The sequence below is a fragment of the Salvelinus fontinalis genome, chromosome 31 (assembly GCF_029448725.1).
Source record: "Salvelinus fontinalis isolate EN_2023a chromosome 31, ASM2944872v1, whole genome shotgun sequence".
NCBI classification, from domain to species: Eukaryota; Metazoa; Chordata; class Actinopteri; order Salmoniformes; family Salmonidae; genus Salvelinus; species Salvelinus fontinalis.
This window is the reverse complement of record NC_074695.1, coordinates 8,065,842-8,086,021: the sequence shown is the minus strand read 5'-3', so window position 1 is coordinate 8,086,021 and position 20,180 is coordinate 8,065,842. Positions and strand designations below refer to the sequence as shown.

At 42.9% G+C, this 20,180-nt stretch overlaps 1 protein-coding gene across 1 annotated transcript in view; it reads left to right on the top strand.

The window, feature by feature from the left end:
• Window positions 1–20,180, top strand: part of LOC129829476 (rod cGMP-specific 3',5'-cyclic phosphodiesterase subunit alpha-like) — a 37,940-nt gene that overhangs the window by 9,695 nt on the left and 8,065 nt on the right. Inside the window, exons 10-16 of the mRNA XM_055891178.1 lie at window positions 6,940–7,083; window positions 7,324–7,389; window positions 7,566–7,712; window positions 8,015–8,122; window positions 9,311–9,420; window positions 9,698–9,785; window positions 10,879–10,979. Of these exons, the coding sequence (XP_055747153.1) occupies window positions 6,940–7,083; window positions 7,324–7,389; window positions 7,566–7,712; window positions 8,015–8,122; window positions 9,311–9,420; window positions 9,698–9,785; window positions 10,879–10,979 (764 nt within the window). The remainder of the gene's footprint in view (window positions 1–6,939; window positions 7,084–7,323; window positions 7,390–7,565; window positions 7,713–8,014; window positions 8,123–9,310; window positions 9,421–9,697; window positions 9,786–10,878; window positions 10,980–20,180) is intronic.

Below are 20,180 nucleotides of genomic sequence, written 5' to 3'. Positions count from 1 at the left end.
TTACTGAGGAGGAGGTAGAGAGAGACAGCACTGAGTTTAGAGATGCTGCTACTGAGGAGGAGGTAGAGAGAGACAGCACTGAGTTCAGACATGCTGTTACTGAGGAGGAGGTAGAGAGAGACAGCACTGAGTTCAGAGATGCTGCTACTGAGGAGGAGGTAGAGAGAGACAGCACTGAGTTCAGACATGCTGTTACTGAGGAGGAGGTAGAGAGACAGCACTGAGTCCAGTGACGCTGTTACTGAGGAGGAGGTAGAGAGAGACAGCACTGAGTTCAGAGATGCTGCTACTGAGGAGGAGGTAGAGAGAGACAGCACTGAGTTCAGACATGCTGTTACTAGAGGAGGAGGTAGAGAGAGACAGCACTGAGTTCAGAGATGCTGCTACTGAGGAGGAGGTAGAGAGAGACAGCACTGAGTTCAGACATGCTGTTACTGAGGAGGAGGTAGAGAGAGACAGCACTGAGTCCAGACATGCTGCTACTGAGGAGGAGGTAGAGAGAGACAGCACTGAGTTCAGACATGCTGTTACTGAGGAGGAGGTAGAGAGACAGCACTGAGTTCAGAGATGCTGCTACTGAGGAGGAGGTAGAGAGAGACAGCACTGAGTTCAGACATGCTGTTACTAGAGGAGGAGGTAGAGAGAGACAGCACTGAGTCCAGACATGCTGTTACTGAGGAGGAGGTAGAGAGAGACAGCACTGAGTCCAGACATGCTGTTACTGAGGAGGAGGTAGAGAGAGACAGCACTGAGTTCAGAGATTCTGCTACTGAGGAGGAGGTAGAGAGAGACAGCACTGAGTCCAGACATGCTGCTACTGAGGAGGAGGTAGAGAGAGACAGCACTGAGTTCAGACATGCTGCTACTGAGGAGGAGGTAGAGAGAGAGAGCACTGAGTTCAGACATGCTGTTACTGAGGAGGAGGTAGAGAGAGACAGCACTGAGTTCGGACATGCTGCTACTGAGGAGGAGGTAGAGAGAGACAGCACTGAGTTCAGAGATGCTGCTACTGAGGAGGAGGTAGAGAGAGACAGCACTGAGTCCAGACATGCTGCTACTGAGGAGGAGGTAGAGAGAGACAGCACTGAGTCCAGACATGCTGTTAGTGAGGAGGAGGTAGAGAGAGACAGCACTGAGTCCAGACATGCTGTTACTGAGGAGGAGGTAGAGAGAGACAGCACTGAGTCCAGACATGCTGCTACTGAGGAGGAGGTAGAGAGAGACAGCACTGAGTCCAGACATGCTGCTACTGAGGAGGAGGTAGAGAGAGACAGCACTGAGTTCAGAATGCTGCTACTGAGGAGGAGGTAGAGAGAGACAGCACTGAGTCCAGACATGCTGTTACTGAGGAGGAGGTAGAGAGAGACAGCACTGAGTCCAGACATGCTGTTACTGAGGAGGAGGTAGAGAGAGACAGCACTGAGTCCAGTGACGCTGTTACTGAGGAGGAGGTAGAGAGAGACAGCACTGAGTTCAGACATGCTGCTACTGAGGAGGAGGTAGAGAGAGAGAGCACTGAGTTCAGACATGCTGTTACTGAGGAGGAGGTAGAGAGAGACAGCACTGAGTCCAGACATGCTGTTACTGAGGAGGAGGTAGAGAGAGACAGCACTGAGTTCAGAGATGCTGTTACTGAGGAGGAGGTAGAGAGAGACAGCACTGAGTTCGGACATGCTGCTACTGAGGAGGAGGTAGAGAGAGACAGCACTGAGTCCAGACATGCTGCTACTGAGGAGGAGGTAGAGAGAGACAGCACTGAGTCCAGACATGCTGTTAGTGAGGAGGAGGTAGAGAGAGACAGCACTGAGTCCAGACATGCTGCTACTGAGGAGGAGGTAGAGAGAGACAGCACTGAGTCCAGACATGCTGCTACTGAGGAGGAGGTAGAGAGAGACAGCACTGAGTTCAGAGATGCTGCTACTGAGGAGGAGGTAGAGAGAGACAGCACTGAGTCCAGTGACGCTGTTACTGAGGAGGAGGTAGAGAGAGACAGCACTGAGTTCAGACATGCTGCTACTGAGGAGGAGGTAGAGAGAGACAGCACTGAGTCCAGACATGCTGTTACTGAGGAGGAGGTAGAGAGAGACAGCACTGAGTCCAGAGATGCTGTTACTAAGGAGGAGGTAGAGAGAGACAGCACTGAGTCCAGACATGCTGCTACTGAGGAGGAGGTAGAGAGAGACAGCACTGAGTCCAGACATGCTGTTACTGAGGAGGAGGTAGAGAGAGACAGCACTGAGTCCAGACATGCTGTTACTGAGGAGGAGGTAGAGAGAGACAGCACTGAGTTCAGAGATGCTGCTACTGAGGAGGAGGTAGAGAGAGACAGCACTGAGTCCAGACATGCTGTTACTGAGGAGGAGGTAGAGAGAGACAGCACTGAGTTCAGACATGCTGCTACTGAGGAGGAGGTAGAGAGAGAGAGCACTGAGTTCAGACATGCTGTTACTGAGGAGGAGGTAGAGAGAGACAGCACTGAGTCCAGACATGCTGTTACTGAGGAGGAGGTAGAGAGAGACAGCACTGAGTCCAGACATGCTGCTACTGAGGAGGAGGTAGAGAGAGACAGCACTGAGTCCAGACATGCTGTTACTGAGGAGGAGGTAGAGAGAGACAGCACTGAGTTTAGAGATGCTGCTACTGAGGAGGAGGTAGAGAGAGACAGCACTGAGTTCAGACATGCTGTTACTGAGGAGGAGGTAGAGAGAGACAGCACTGAGTTCAGACATGCTGCTACTGAGGAGGAGGTAGAGAGAGACAGCACTGAGTCCAGACATGCTGCTACTGAGGAGGAGGTAGAGAGAGACAGCACTGAGTCCAGACATGCTGTTACTGAGGAGGAGGTAGAGAGAGACAGCACTGAGTCCAGACATGCTGTTAGTGAGGAGGAGGTAGAGAGAGACAGCACTGAGTCCAGACATGCTGTTACTGAGGAGGAGGTAGAGAGAGACAGCACTGAGTCCAGACATGCTGTTACTGAGGAGGAGGTAGAGAGAGACAGCACTGAGTCCAGACATGCTGTTACTGAGGAGGAGGTAGAGAGAGACAGCACTGAGTCCAGTGACGCTGTTACTGAGGAGGAGGTAGAGAGAGACAGCACTGAGTTCAGAGATGCTGTTACTGAGGAGGAGGTAGAGAGAGACAGCACTGAGTTCAGACATGCTGCTACTGAGGAGGAGGTAGAGAGAGACAGCACTGAGTCCAGACATGCTGCTACTGAGGAGGAGGTAGAGAGACAGCACTGAGTTCAGAGATGCTGTTACTGAGGAGGAGGTAGAGAGAGACAGCACTGAGTCCAGACATGCTGTTACTGAGGAGGAGGTAGAGAGAGACAGCACTGAGTTCAGACATGCTGCTACTGAGGAGGAGGTAGAGAGAGACAGCACTGAGTTCAGAGATGCTGCTACTGAGGAGGAGGTAGAGAGAGACAGCACTGAGTCCAGTGACGCTGTTACTGAGGAGGAGGTAGAGAGAGACAGCACTGAGTCCAGACATGCTGTTAGTGAGGAGGAGGTAGAGAGAGACAGCACTGAGTCCAGACATGCTGCTACTGAGGAGGAGGTAGAGAGAGAGAGCACTGAGTTCGGACATGCTGCTACTGAGGAGGAGGTAGAGAGAGACAGCACTGAGTCCAGACATGCTGTTACTGAGGAGGAGGTAGAGAGAGACAGCACTGAGTCCAGACATGCTGTTACTGAGGAGGAGGTAGAGAGAGACAGCACTGAGTCCAGTGACGCTGTTACTGAGGAGGAGGTAGAGAGAGAGAGCACTGAGTTCGGACATGCTGCTACTGAGGAGGAGGTAGAGAGAGACAGCACTGAGTTCAGACATGCTGCTACTGAGGAGGAGGTAGAGAGAGACAGCACTGAGTCCAGACATGCTGTTACTGTGGAGGAGGTAGAGAGAGACAGCACTGAGTTCAGAGATGCCACTACTGAGGAGGAGGTAGAGAGAGACAGCACTGAGTTCAGACATGCTGTTACTGAGGAGGAGGTAGAGAGAGACAGCACTGAGTCCAGTGACGCTGTTACTGAGGAGGAGGTAGAGAGAGACAGCACTGAGTCCAGACATGCTGCTACTGAGGAGGAGGTAGAGAGAGACAGCACTGAGTTCAGAGATGCCACTACTGAGGAGGAGGTAGAGAGAGACAGCACTGAGTCCAGACATGCTGCTACTGAGGAGGAGGTAGAGAGAGACAGCACTGAGTCCAGACATGCTGTTACTGAGGAGGAGGTAGAGAAAGACAGCACTGAGTTCAGACATGCTGCTACTGAGGAGGAGGTAGAGAGAGACAGCACTGAGTCCAGACATGCTGTTACTGAGGAGGAGGTAGAGAGAGACAGCACTGAGTTCAGAGATGCCACTACTGAGGAGGAGGTAGAGAGAGACAGCACTGAGTTCAGAGATGCTGTTACTGAGGAGGAGGTAGAGAAAGACAGCACTGAGTCCAGACATGCTGTTACTGAGGAGGAGGTAGAGAGAGACAGCACTGAGTTCAGACATGCTGCTACTGAGGAGGAGGTAGAGAGAGACAGCACTGAGTCCAGACATGCTGTTACTGAGGAGGAGGTAGAGAAAGACAGCACTGAGTCCAGACATGCTGTTACTGAGGAGGAGGTAGAGAGAGACAGCACTGAGTTCAGACATGCTGCTACTGAGGAGGAGGTAGAGAGAGACAGCACTGAGTCTAGACATGCTGCTACTGAGGAGGAGGTAGAGAGAGACAGCACTGAGTCCAGACATGCTGTTACTGAGGAGGAGGTAGAGAGAGACAGCACTGAGTCCAGACATTCTGCTACTGAGGAGGAGGTAGAGAGAGACAGCACTGAGTCCAGACATGCTGTTACTGAGGAGGAGGTAGAGAGAGACAGCACTGAGTTCAGACATGCTGCTACTGAGGAGGAGGTAGAGAGAGACAGCACTGAGTTCAGACATGCTGTTACTGAGGAGGAGGTAGAGAGAGAGAGCACTGAGTTCAGAGATGCTGCTACTGAGGAGGAGGTAGAGAGAGACAGCACTGAGTTCAGAGATGCTGCTACTGAGGAGGAGGTAGAGCGAGGACAGCACTGAGTTCAGACATGCTGTTACTGAGGAGGAGGTAGAGAGAGACAGCACTGAGTTCAGACATGCTGTTACTGAGGAGGAGGTAGAGCGAGGACAGCACTGAGTTCAGACATGCTGTTACTGAGGAGGAGGTAGAGAGAGACAGCACTGAGTTCAGAGATGCTGCTACTGAGGAGGAGGTAGAGAGAGACAGCACTGAGTTCAGACATGCTGCTACTGAGGAGGAGGTAGAGAGAGAGAGAGCACTGAGTTCAGACATGCTGTTACTGAGGAGGAGGTAGAGAGACAGCACTGAGTTCAGAGATGCTGCTACTGAGGAGGAGGTAGAGAGAGAGAGCACTGAGTTCAGACATGCTGCTACTGAGGAGGAGGTAGAGAGCGACAGCACTGTGTAACTGCTGTATAAATAAACACAGGCCATTGGCAGTATCTGCATTGTTTAGAGTTAAAGGTCCTTTTGGATGATGGCTGAAAGTTAAAGCTCCTTTTGGGTGATGGCTGAGTGTTAAAGCTCCTTTTGGAAGATGGCTGAGTGTTAAAGCTCCTTTTGGACGATGGCTGAAAGTTAAACTCCTTTGGATGAGGGCTGAGTGTTAAAGCTCCTTTGGGATGATGGCTGAGAGTTAAAGCTCCTTCTGGATGAGGTCTGAAAGTTAAAGCTCCTTTTGGATGATGGCTGAGTGTTAAAACTCCCTTTGGATGAGGGCCGAAAGTTAATGCTCCTTTTGGATGAGGGCTGAGTGTTAAAGCTCCTTTTGGATGAGGGCTGAGAGTTAAAGCTCCTTCTTGATGAGGGCTGAGAGTTAAAGCTCCTTTTGGATGATGGCTGAGAGTTAAAGCTCCTTCCGGATGAGGTCTGAAAGTTAAAGCTCCTTTTGGATGAGGGCTGAGTGTTAAAGCTCTTTTTGGATGATGGCTGAGAGTTAAAGCTCCTTCTGGATGAAGGCTGAGAGTTAAAGCTGCTTCTGGATGAGGTCTGAAAGTTAAAGCTCCTTTTGGATGAGGGCTGAGAGTTAAAGCTCCTTTTGGATGAGGGCTGAAAGTTAAAGCTCCTTCTGGATGAGAGCTGAGAGTTGAGGCTCATTTTGGATGAGGGCTGAGAGTTATAGCTTCTCCTAAATGAGGACGGAGAGTTAAAGTTCCTTCTGGATGAGGGATGAGAGTTAAAGCTTCTTCTAAATGAGGACTGAGAGTTAAAGTTCTTTCTGGATGAGGGATGAGAGTTAAAGCTTCTTCTGCATGCAGACTGAGAGTTAAGGCACCTTCTAGATGAGAGCTGAGAGAAAGCTACTTTTGGATGAGGGCTGAGAGTTAAAGCTACTTCTAGATGAAAGCTGAGAGTTCAAGCTACTTCTGGATGAGGGCTGAGAGTTAAGGTTCCTAGATGAGGGCTGAGAGTTAAAGCTTCTTCTGGATGCAGACTGAGAGTTAAGGCCCCTTCTTGCTGCAGCAACAGGAAGTGTGAATTGTTATGTGGATTATAATTAATGGACATTTTGTAAGGGTTTGTCAACTTTTTGGAAATTACAAACATTAGAATCCTTTTTAAAACTCAAATATACTCCAAGTTTTCATTTCCTGCTGTGCAGGAAAATTCTCAGCAACAAAATAGTGATCACATTAAGATCCTACATTGTACTCTCATCCACTCTTGCATTTGAGATAGTGCCAGTTAACACATAATACAACTTCATAGGGCCTTTTCAGATACTTATCAATAGCATTGTCAGTTACAGTAATCCATTCTAAATGATAGCTTGTACCACATCCCCCTCTCAATACCATTTGATAGTGTCTGTGTGTACTGAGTGTATCCTTATTATGTTAAACAAGGACTGAAATACAATAGTCTAACTCTTTCTCTGGTCATGGCAGTCTCTCACCCAGTTCCTTGGCTGGTCTGTGCTCAACACAGACACATATGACAAGTGGAACAAGCTGGAGAACAGGAAGGACATCTTCCAGGACATGGTGCTGTACCACATCAAGTGCAGGACGGATGAGACCCAGAATGTATTGGTGGGTAAAGTAACAGTATTCATACACAGCAGATGAAAAGTGCATTTATAACGTGGGGAAAAGCCTGTCATACTGGATATTAGGTAGTCAGTCAATAGTGGAACGCTAGTTACCATCTGTGAGATTTAGACTGAGAGCAATTTACTGAGAAATAACCAAGGTTTTCCAGGAAATTCAGAAATGGATTGATATAGTGCTATTTCATCCAAGGTGAACACTGATGGTGTGCTTTGCTTTTAGAATACCAGGGAGAGGTATGGAAAGGAACCACATGAGTGTGAGGAGGTGGAACTGGAAGCAATCCTGGTAAACAACTATTCTAACTAACATTTATTTTCTACTTGCCTCTTGTGTTGGCTGACTGGCTGGCTGGTTGAGTGACTGGCTGGCTGGCTGGTTGAGTGACTGGCTGGCTGGCTGGTTGAGTGACTGGCTGCCTTGGTAGACCACATTATGCATTTTGTTTCCCTGTCTCCATACAGTCGGAAGTTCTTCCACCCTCTTCCAAGTCGGAGCTCTTTGAGTTTCACTTCTGTGACTTTGAGCACAGTCATCTAGACCTGGTCAAGCTAGGCATTAAGATGTACTATGAGTTGGGAGTGGTGGACAAGTTCCACGTCCCCCGTGAGGTGAGACATCACTGATGAAGAAGCATCTTGGCAAGAGACATGTGGCCCACACTATTGCCAAGTCATGTGTTCCATTTAGAGAACACATAAAGCAGTGTGTTATAAAGAAAGGCTACACAATTAAGGCTTAACAATTGCATGAGTAACATTTAATAACTACATCATGACAGTTTATGTTAATATAGATAATGATTATATACTCTCCTAATGTACAACATGTAATAACATAGTGTGCCAAAAACCATCTAGCTGTTGAGAGCTATCTGGTCTGTAACAATGCCTATCCTATATGTGTCTCTCAGACCCTCACCAGGTTCTGTTACTCCCTCAGTAAGGGCTACAGGCAGATCACCTACCACAACTGGAGTCATGGCTTCAACGTGGGCCAGACCATGTTCACTCTGCTCATGGTGAGTACCTCAAATGGCACCCTATTCCCTATATAGTGCACTACTTTTGACCAGAGCCCTATGAGCCCTGATCAAAATTAGTACACTATATAGAGAATAGGGCGCCCTTTGGGATGCACAAATACTTATATTACACAAACCCTCAGGAATAAACACTTCACCTACAATACCTTGCACTGACACCATGGATGATACCATGACAGTTGATACATGTAATATATCTTCAAGCTGTGGTGGCCAGGTGATCTATCTTTACTGAACCCCTTACACTGATACCCTCCTCCCCTGTCATGTAATGAGTCCTCCAAGTGTGACCCTTCCTTTCTCTGCATTGTTCCTTCCTACAGTGGTGTAAAGTACTTAAGTAAAAATATTTTAAAATACTACCTAAGTTATTTTTTGGGGTATCTGTACTTTACTATTTATATTTTTGACCACTTTTATTTTTACTCCACTACATTCCTCAAGAAATAATGTACTTTTTACTCCATACATTTTCCCTGACACCCAAAAGTACATTTTGAATGCTTAGCAGGACAGGACAATTCACGCACTTATCCCTGGTCATCCTGACTACCTCTGATCTGGCGGACTCACTAAACATACATGCTTCGTTTGTAAATTATGTCTGAGTGTTGGAGTGTGCCCCTGGCTATACGGAACAATTGTTTACTTAATATAAGGAATTTGAAATCATTAATACTTTTACTTTTGATACTTAAGTGTATTTAAAACCAAACACTTTTAACACTTTTTCTCAAGTTGTATTTTACTGGGTGACTTTCACTTTTACTTGAGTCATTTTCTATTAAGGTGTCTTTACTTTTACAAAAGTATGTCAATTGGGTACTTTTTCCACCGCTGCTTTCCTATAACCACAGTGAACTCTTCAGACGTACTGTAACATAACTCACAGAGGAAGGAGGAGCAGGGAGGGATGTCAGGCTCATTATCAGCAGTCCTGCTCTGCGTGGCTGTGTGGCTCAGCTCGGTCCAGGCTTTATTGCTTCTAATGAGGCCTCCAGAGCCAGCCATCTCCATAGGAGCAGGAGGGGAGAGGGGACTTAGTAAGAGGCCCATGTGTGGCTCCATGTAGCCCCTGGTGGAAGCCCCATGAATCCTGGACCCTAACCTAATTTCCTGTATCATTAGACATGTGACCAAACCTAACTTCCTGTATTGCATTAGACAGGTGACCTGAAGCGTTATTACACAGAGCTAGAGACCATGGCCATGGTAACAGCCGGCTTATGCCACGATGTCGACCACAGAGGCACCAATAACCTCTACCAGATGAAGTAAGGGGATGACGGGTTTACATTTGTTTTGTTTTCTTTCAAATACTTTGACTGTTTGATTTGAGCCTGTCTAAAGTACCAAAAGGGCAGGGTACACGCCAGGTAAGCTCAATCAATCATAGCTTATGTGTTTGAAGGTAAATAAAGACTATTATAACCCAGATATGCTGCCAACAGTGATACCTGGAAAGTTGTAGAAACATCAACAGAGAAAGCAATGACTCATTACTTACCAATGGCTAATCTATTTTTTTCCTCTCCCTCCTGTGTTTGTCAGGTCTGGAAACCCTCTCGCAAAGCTCCACGGCTCCTCCATCCTGGAGAGACACCATCTGGAGACTGGGAAGACCCTGCTGAGAGACCCTGTGAGTGAGGTTGCTTCCCAAATGACACCCTATACCCGACATAGTCACCATGGGCTGAAATTGGCCTGTGGGTGGTTTTATTTAGCCCCCCCAAAAAGTTTTCTGAGCAATAAATTTAATTAAAATAATAATACTTTTCTGACATGGAAAAACACCAGGACATCAGCTCCAAGTGATTTTAATTTTGGAAATCTGTTCCCAAGTATTACAACGCATAATATAGAGATCTACACTGAGTATACAAAACATTAAGAACACCTGCTCTTTCCGTGACATAGTCTGACCAGGTGAATCCAGGTGAAAGCTATGATCCCTTATTGATGTCGCTTGTTAAATCTACTTCAATCTGTGTAGATGAAAGGGAGGAGACAGGTTAAAGAAGGATTTTTAAGCCTTGAGTCAATTGAAACATGGATTGTGTCTATGTGCCATTCAGAGGGTGAATGGGAAAGACAAATGTAATTGTCTTTGAACGGGGTATGGTAGTAGGCGCACCGGTTTGTGTCAAGAACTGCAACGCTGCAACGCTAAATTGAGACTGTTCTGTGGGCAAAAGGGGGTGCAATTCAATATTAGGAAGATGTTCCTAATGTTTGATGTACTCAGTGTATGTGCTCGTATATAAATGGAAGCAAGGTTTGAAATGATGATGTTTTAGTCAAATATGACATCTGTTTGGGCTTCTTGCAGTCAATTTTCAGTCTACAATTATTTGTAATTATGTTCCGGCCCCCGGACCATGCCCTCGGCCAAATGTAGTTGATGATCCCTGCTCTAGAAGTTCTGACCTGAGAGGGGTTGGTTTCTCCCTTGGAGAAGTCACACTGTGAATGATGCAGTTCTGATGGCACAGAAAGTGCCTGGGAGAATCTGCCCACCAGCAATCCTATAATTAGGCAACCTTTCAATGTTCACATTATCACCAACCATGAACTGTGGCAGGCAGCAGTTTCACACGTTCGTTATTTGTTAATCATACATTTGATTTACTATACATCTTTGTTGGTATTTGCGGATTCAAGTGTACAAGTTAAATATGAATATGTTATCACATTCAAATATATCTATGTTGATATCTGTTTATCTGTTTCAGGCCTTAAATATTTATCAGAATCTCAGTCGTGCTCAGCACGAGCATGTCATTCATCTGATGGACATCGCCATCATCGCCACTGACCTCGCTCTCTACTTCAAGTGAGTAGCTACTGTCCAACTGTTGTAGAGTGCCTTCAGAAAGTATTCACACCCCTTGACATTTTACACATTTCATTGTTACAGCCTGAATTTAAAATAGAGGAAGCCTGTACAGAATAAAATATATTCCAAAATATGCATCCTGTTTGCAAAAAGGCACAAAATCAATACTGCCGAAAATGTGGCAAAGAAATTAACTTTATGTTTGGGTTCAATCTATCACAACACATCACTGAGTACTACTCTCCATATTTTCAAGCATGGTGGTGGCTGCATCATGTTATGGGTATGCTTGTCATTGGCAGGTACTGGGAAGTTTTTCAGGGTAAAAAAAATGATGTAATGGATCTGAGCACAGGCAAAATCCTAGAGGAAAAATACAGTGCCTTGTAAAAGTGTCCATCCCCCTTGGCGTTTTTCCTATTTTGTTGCATAATTTAAATGGATTTCTATTTGGATTTCATGTAAAAAAATAAAATCAGAAATTTTAAACATCACATGGAGCACCATTTTATCTATTATAAAAAAAATGAAAAAAATATGCCAAACCTGCCAAGAGAGGGCCGCCCACCAAACTCACGGACCCAGGCAAGGAGGGCATTAATCAGAGAGGCAACAAAGAGAACAAAGATAACACTGAAGAAGCTGTAAAGCTCCACAGCGGAGATTAGAGTATTTGTCCATAGGACCACTTTAAGCCGTACACTCCACAGAGCTGGGCATTACAGAAGAGTGGGCAGAAAAAAAGCCATTGTTTAAAGAAAAAATTAACAAACACGTTTGGTGTTCGCCAAAAGGCATGAGGTAGACTGCCCAAACATAAGGAAGAAGGTATTCTGGTCAGATGAGACTAAAATTTAGCTTTTTGGCCATCAAAGAAAATGCTATGTCTGGCGCAAACCCAACACCTCTCATCATCCCGAGAACACCATCCCCATGCTGTGGGGATGTTTTTCATCAGCAGGGACTGGGAAACTGGTCAGAATTGAAGGAATGATGGATGGCGCTAAATACAGGGAAATTCTTGAGGAAAAGCTGTTTCAGTCATCCAGAGATTTGAGACTGGGACGGAGGTTCACCTTCCAGCAGGACAATCCCAGTGGCTAGATGTGTCAAGCTTATAGAGACATACCCCAAGAGACTTGAAGCTGTAATTGCTGCAAAAGGTAGCTCTACAAAGTATTGACTTTGGGGGGGTGAATAGTTATGCATGTTCAAGTTTTCTGTTTTTTTTTGTCTTATTTCTTGTTTGTTCCACAACAACCAGATTGACAGAGCTAGAACATTTTTGAAAAGAATAATGAGGAAATATTGCACAATCCAGGTGTGTAAAGGTCTTAGAGATTTACCCAGAAAGACTCACAGCTGTAATCACTGTCAAAGGTGTTCCTAACATGTTTTGACTCAGCGGGGTTAATACTTATCTAATTAAGATACAGTAGTGTTTTATTTTTCATACATGAAGACAAATATATGTATCTTCTACTTTGACAGAGTATTTTAAATGTTAATCCCACTGTAACACAATAAAAAGTGAAGAAATCCAAGGGGTGTTAATACTTATGAAAAGGCACATGAGTACATGAGAGCATAGAGATTGTGAGTGATTGTTTTAAATGTATGTAGTTCTGGGTTTGAGCTGTTCTTAACTATTAATGTTCTGTATTACAATTGAAGTCAGAAGTTTACATTCACCTTACCCAAATACGTTGAAACTCAGTTTTACACAATTACTGACATTATCTGTCTTAGGTCAGTTAGGATCACCCCTTTATTTTAAGAATGTGAAATGGCAGAATAATAGTAGAGAGAATTATTTACTTCTATTTCTTTCATCACATTCCCAGTGGGTCTGCAGTTTACATACACTCAATTAGTCGTTGGTAGCATTGCCTTTAAATTGTTTAACTTGGGTCAAACGTTTCGGGTAGCCTTCCACAAGCGTCCCACAATAAATTGGGTGAATTTTGGCCCATTCCTCCTGACAGAGCTGGTGTAACTGAGTCTGGTTTGTAGGCCTCCTTGCTCGCACACACTTTTTCAGTTCTGTAGACACATTTTCTGTAGAATTGAGGTCAGGGCTTTGTGATGGCCACTCCAATACCTTGACTTTGTTGTCCTTAAGCCATTTTGCCACAACTTTGGAAGTATGCTTGGGGCCATTGTTCATTTGGAAGACCCATTTGCGACCAAGCTTTAACTTCCTGACTGATGTCTTGAGATATTGCTTCAATATGTACACATAATTTTCTGTCCTCATGATGCCATCTATTTTGTGAAGTGCACCAGTCCCTCCTGCAGCAAAGCACCCCCACAACATGATGCTGCCACCCCATGCTCCACTGTTGGGATGGTGTTCTTCGGCTTGCAAGCCTCCCCCATTTTCCTCCAAACATAACGATGGTCATTATGGCCAAACAGTTCTGTTTTTGTTTCATCAGACCAGAGGACATTTCTCCAAAAAGTACGATCTTTGTCCCCATGTGCAGTTGCAAACCGTAGTCTGGGTTTTTTATGCCGGTTTTGGAGCAGTGGCTTCTTCCTTGCTGAGCGGCCTTTCAGGTTATGTCGATATAGGACTCGTTTTACTGTGGATATAGATACTTTGGTACCTTTTTCCTCCAGCATCTTCACAAGGTCCTTTGCTGTTTTTCTGGGATTGATTTGCACTTTTTGCACCAAAGTACGTTCATCTCTAGGAGACAGAACGTGTCTCCTTCCTGAGCAGTATGATGGCTGCGTGGTCCCACGGTGTTAATACTTGCGTACTATTGTTTGTACAGATAACGTGTTACCTTCAGGCGTTTGGAAATTGCTCCCAAGGATGAACCAGACTTGTGGAGGTCTACAATTTTTTTTTCTGCGGTCTTGGCTGATTTCTTTTCCTTTTCCCATGATGTCAAGCAAAGAGGCACTGAGTTTGAAGGTAGGCCTTGAAATACATCCACAGGTACACCTCCAACTGACTCAAATGATGTCAATTAGCCTATCAGAAGCTTCTAAAGCCATGATATAATTTTCTGGGATTTTCCAAGCTTTTTAAAGGCACAGTCAACTTAGTGTATTTAAACTTCTGACCCACTGGAATTGTGATACAGTAAATTATAAGTGAAATAATCTGTCTGTAAACCGACTTGCCAAAACTATAGTTTGTTAACAAGACATTTGTGAAGAGTGAGTGTGGAAGAAGAAGAGTGTGGAAACATGGTTTCCATAATATTCGAAATATCTGCTAAATTAGACTAAAATATTAGCACTAAATAATCTGGTGGGTGATAACCTTCAATCTGGATAATAACACAAAGCAAATCCTAAGACTAGAGACATTTATCGACAAATATTACGAAAACAAGCAACACCCAAACATGACGGAGAATAAGACAGGGGAACCGAATCAAAAACGAAAACGTGACTCCTCAACCGACACGGATGATCTAATATTCTCAACACCAGCAATGGTAAAGGTCGAAACCGATCTGTTAAAATCAATAAATGACAAACTGGGTATACTTGAATTAGTTAGTAAAGATATAAAAGACTTGAAGGCAAGCCTAGAGATGAGTGATGAAAAAGCTGCGACATTGGAGAAGGAAACACACGCGCTAAAAGTGACGGTCAATAAGATTGAAACCGAAATCAATGAATTTAAAAAGGAGAACAATGTTCTGAAAGAATGCTTACTGGACATACAAACTAGATCCATGAGAGAGAATTTGGTACTTACAGGTATCCAAGAGAAAGAAGGAGAGGTTCCTGAATCTGTAGTTAGAGAGTTCCTTTTTGCAGCGCTTCAGATTCCACGCGAAGTTATCGATAAGATCCAACTTGAACGTGTACACCGCCTCGGACAGAGAGGGCAGAGGTACGAACGCCCAATCGTTGCCAAATTTGCTTCATTTAAAGATAAAATAATGGTTAAAAGCCTGGGTAAAAGACTTGCTGGGACCAAAATTGGCATGAATGATCAGTTTCCGAAAGAAATTGCAGAACGGCGCAAAGTTCTGTATCCAATTTTCAAAGAAAATAGATTAAAAGCGAAACGAGTAGCTCTCGTCGTGGATAAACTATATATTGATAACCAGTTGTTCAGAGACACAAAGATTACTCCATGGTTATTTTAAAAATTACAAAGTTCTCATAGATGAGGAAAATAAACACAATTCAAGCCCGGTTACTGATTGTAACAATACAATACAAAATATAGCTCTTCTATAAATCTTCACATATAACTAATTGAACACAAGCACTATTTCTACATAGTGAAGATACAAACTAAGTAAACAGAAGGCACAGTATGTGTGGATGGTGTGGTGTGTGTTTATTTTTATTTGTTATGTTTGGAAAGTTGAGTGAGTGAGTAATGAAATAGTTGCATATCCCAGAGCCAGTGTATTGCTGTGGGCCGGGTATGAGAGGGCTTTCAATGTTGTTCAAATGATGGATATACTTTTATAATGAATTATACGTCTTATTTATTTATTGTCCTATTATGGGGAACTACATTTTTAAAATAAATTATATCTAATTATTTATTATCCTATTTTAATGGTACGGTCCATGGCCCTATACCCTAGACACCCACATGAATGGCCCAGATACTAAGGAGAAGTCCCTAACTGTTTTATGTGCATGCTGTAAACGGTCTGTATGCAGCCAAAATGAGGACAGGGACCATGAGCAGCACTGCCCCCTCAAGATTCTGAGCCTGCTTGGCAGGGTTGGTCCTGCAAAGCCAAAGCCCCCTAAATGGAGAGCATAATAAACAAGGAAATTCTCAAAGCTGCTAATGAGAACCTTGACGACCTTGTACCTAGCCGGTGGGGATTCCGGTGGGGTGCCCCCACCCAGGCAGTGGCAGTGCTGGCAACACTAGCTGCAGTAACCCATGGGGAGGGGGTCACACTCGGACATTCAGAGAGGGGGTATATTATTGTGGCCCTGGTGGCACGAAACCAATCGGACTGCATGGAGATGCTTGGGAACATGGTCAAAATGGATGACCGTATTGTGGGTGTTTCAGGAAGAAGGTGTACATTTGACCTCCATCATCTAGGATGTGACAATGGTAAATAAATCTCTACATTTATGCTAATTTTTTTGCGCGGTCTTGCAGGCCTTCTCATGCAGCTGCAACTGCAAGTACATTTGTAAATCATGACCCATCTTGAGTTAGGCTCTGGGATGGTGCAATTGTTGAGAGGGTGAGCTTATGGTTGTGTGGGGGTAAGGGCTGAATGTGTGTGGGTGTATGTGTGTATCCCACAACTGTTGCGAAGGGAGAAGTAAAAGATGTTAGGGACTATAGAGGATGATTCACAGCAATATGTAATAAAAATCGAGGTGAGGGCGATGGAAATGCATTTGGCAATGGATCTGCTTCGGTTCGGTGGATGGTGCTGTGTGCACTTTTCGAAGGATGGATCCCAGTCGGTCCGGGGCTGTGCGATGCGGGGGGTCGGGGGTGGTCTGCCGGGCATTGGGATGACAACCCAACTCGAGATGGGGGCTTTTGGCGGGTGGAATAGTGGGGACCAATTGGAGGTTTGCTTAGTGGAGATGCAAATGTCATGGTACAACTATATAGACACTCAATCATTATGTTACTTTTTAATAGGACGTTTACAAACATATATTTTGATAAAAATAATTGAAAGGTGTGTCTCATTATGGTAAGTGGTGAAATAAGTATAGCCAGTTACAATTGTAATGGCTTAGCAGATAATAAGAAAAGACGATCAGTATTTACCTGGCTAAAAGAGAAGGATTATAATATCTACTGTTTACAGGAAACCCATTCAACAGTTTTAGATGAAGTTTTGTGGAAAAAGAACTGGGGGGGCAAAATATATTTCTCCCATGGGCAAAGAAATTCAAAAGGGGTAATGGTTTTAATTAATAATAACTTTGATCCAAATGTGCAACTTGTCCAAACAGATCCTCAAGGTAGATGGATTATTTTAAATATGTTATTGGACAATAAACATATATGGCTTATTAACCTATACGGTCCGAATAATGATGATCCAAGCTTCTTTGACAATATATATAAGAATGTATCAACTCTACAAGCAACACTAGACTCTATTATTATAGTGGGAGATTTTAATACGGTCTTAAATACCTCTATGGACCGGAAAGGAAATCACACTACAAACTATCACCCTCAGGCACTTAAGGAAATCAGGAATGTCATGGATGTATTGGAATTAGTGGATATATGGAGACTTAAATACCCTGACCTAGTGAGATATACATGGCGGAGGCTTAATCAAGCTAGTCGCCTTGACTACTTTCTTATATCATTCTCTCTGGTACCAAAAGTTAAAAAGTGTTTGATAGGGGACAGAATGCGGTCGGACCATCACATAATTGGCATATATATTACTCTTACAGAATTTCCACGTGGGCGAGGATATTGGAAATTTAATCAAAGCCTACTAGATGATAAATTGTTTAGAACTAGGACAGAAGAATTTATAACTGACTTTTTTAGACATAACATAGGTACAGCAGATCCCCATATTGTATGGGACACTTTTAAGTGTGCCTTTAGAGGCCATGCAATTCAGTACTCATCTATAAAACAAAAGCAATTTCGATCAAAGGAGTCCATATTAACAAAGGAAATTGAAGGACTAACAGTACAGTTAGATAACAATAAAAACGGTATCATAGAGGCACAGAATAAGTTAGAGGAAAAACAAAAAGAAATGGAGGAACTTATTCAAGAAAGATCCAGTGTAATATATTACAAAAATAAAGCGAACTGGATGGAATATGGGGAAAAATGCACCAAATTCTTTTTCAATCGTCAATATAGAAATGCTACCAAAAAAAAACGTATTAAAACTTGTTACAAATGATGGAGTCACGCATGATTCACCAAATTATATTTTGAAAGAGGAAGTAAAGTACTTTAAGAATATATTTTCGTTTCAGGCTCCTCCATCTCCACTAACTGAAACTAATTGTATGGATTTTTTCCCTAATAATAATGTAAAATTAACATCTGTACAGAAAGACTCATGTGAAGGCCTAATTACAGAGGAGGAACTACTTGATGCAATTGGGGCCTTTAAGGATGGGAAAACTCCAGGACTGGATGGCATACCAGTGGAAGTATACAAACATTTTTTTGATATACTCAAAGGACCATTATTAGCTTGTTTTAACCACTCCTATATAAATGATAGATTATCAGACACGCAACCAGAAGGTGTGATATCATTATTACTGAAACAGGACCCAAGTGGTATATATAAAGATCCAGTCCATTTAAAAAATTGGAGACCTCTTACACTTCAGTGTTGTGATGCAAAATTCCTAGCAAAATGCTTGGCGCATAGAATAAAAAAAGTTTTGTCAGATATTATTCATCCTAATCAGACAGGTTTTTTACATGGATGATACATTGGAGATAATATAAGGCAAGTACTGGAAACAATGGAACACTATGAAATATCGGGGACACCAGGCCTGGTTTTCATAGCTGATTTTGAAAAGGCTTTTGATAAAGTACGACTGGAGTTTATATATAAATGCCTAGAATATTTCAATTTTGGGGAATCTCTTATAAAATGGGTAAAAATTATGTATAGTAACCCTAGGTGTAAAATAGTAAATAATGGCTACATCTCAGAAAGTTTTAAACTATCTAGAGGAGTAAAACAAGGTTGTCCACTATCGGCATATCTATTTATTATTGCCATCGAAATGTTAGCTGTTAAAATTAGATCAAACATTAATATTAAGGGATTAGAAATCCAGGGCCTAAAAACTAAGGTGTCATTGTACGCTGATGATTCATGTTTTCTTTTAAAACCACAACTAGAAACTCTCCACGGCCTCTTAGAGGATCTAGATACATTTGCTATCCTCTCTGGATTAAAACCAAATTATGATAAATGTACCATATTACGTATTGGATCACTAAAAAATACACATTTTACATTGCCATGTAGTTTACCAATTAAATGGTCTGACGGTGATGTGGACATACTCGGTATACAAATCCCAAAAGAAAGAAATGATCTCACTCCAATAAATTTTTATAGAAAGTTAGCAAAAATAGATAAGATCTTGCTACCATGGAAAGGAAAATACCTGTCTATTTGTGGGAAAATCACCCTGATTAACTCTTTAATCATATCACAGTTTACCTATTTGCTTATGGTTTTGCCTACACCTAGTGACCTGCTTTTTAAATTATATGAACAAAAAATATTCAATTTTATTTGGAACGGCAAGCCAGATAAAATTAAAAGGGCCTATTTATATAACGAATATTAATTCGGAGGGCAGAAATTATTAAATATTAAAGCATTAGACCTCTCACTAAAGGCATCAGTCATACAAAAGTTATACTTAAATCCAAACTGGTTCTCTAGTAGATTGGTACGAATGTCTCATCCTATGTTCAAGAAGGGCCTTTTTCCCTTTATTCAGATTACACCTGCTCACTTTCGGTTGCTTGAAAAGGAAATCATTTCCAAAATATCTTTATTTTTTAAACAAGCGTTAGAAAGTTGGTTGCAATTTCAGTTTAATCCACCTGAAAGGACGGAACAAATAGTACAACAAATCTTGTGGTTAAATTCAAATATAGTAATTGATAAAAAAACTGTATTTATCGAAGAAATGTTTAAAAAAGGTATAATTTTTGTGAATGATATCATAAATAGGACTGGTGGAGTAATGTCACACATGCAGCTAACACAGACATATGGAAATGTCTGCTCTACCCAAAATTACAACCAATTAATTGCAGCATTACCACAAAAATGGAAGAGGCAGGTGGAAGGGGATAAAAGTAAGGAACTTGTATGTCGGCCTTATATTAAAGAACATAAATGGTTAAAGAAAAGTGTGATAAATAAAAACATATACCAATTTCATTTAAGGACCAAAAAACTTACAGCTGTGCCATATAAATTGCAAAATAGTTGGGAAGAGATTTTCGATGTACCCATTCCATGGCACATGGTTTATGAATTGATACGCAAAACAACGCCGGATTCAAAACTTCGAATTTTTCAATTTAAATTATTGTACAAAATTCTTGCAACTAATAGAATGTTATATATATGGGGGATACAATCTTCCCAGCTCTGTAGATTCTGCTGTGAGGAGGCAGAGTCATTAGACCATTTATTTTGGTATTGTCCGCATGTAGCTCGTTTTTGGTCACAGGTCCAGGAATGG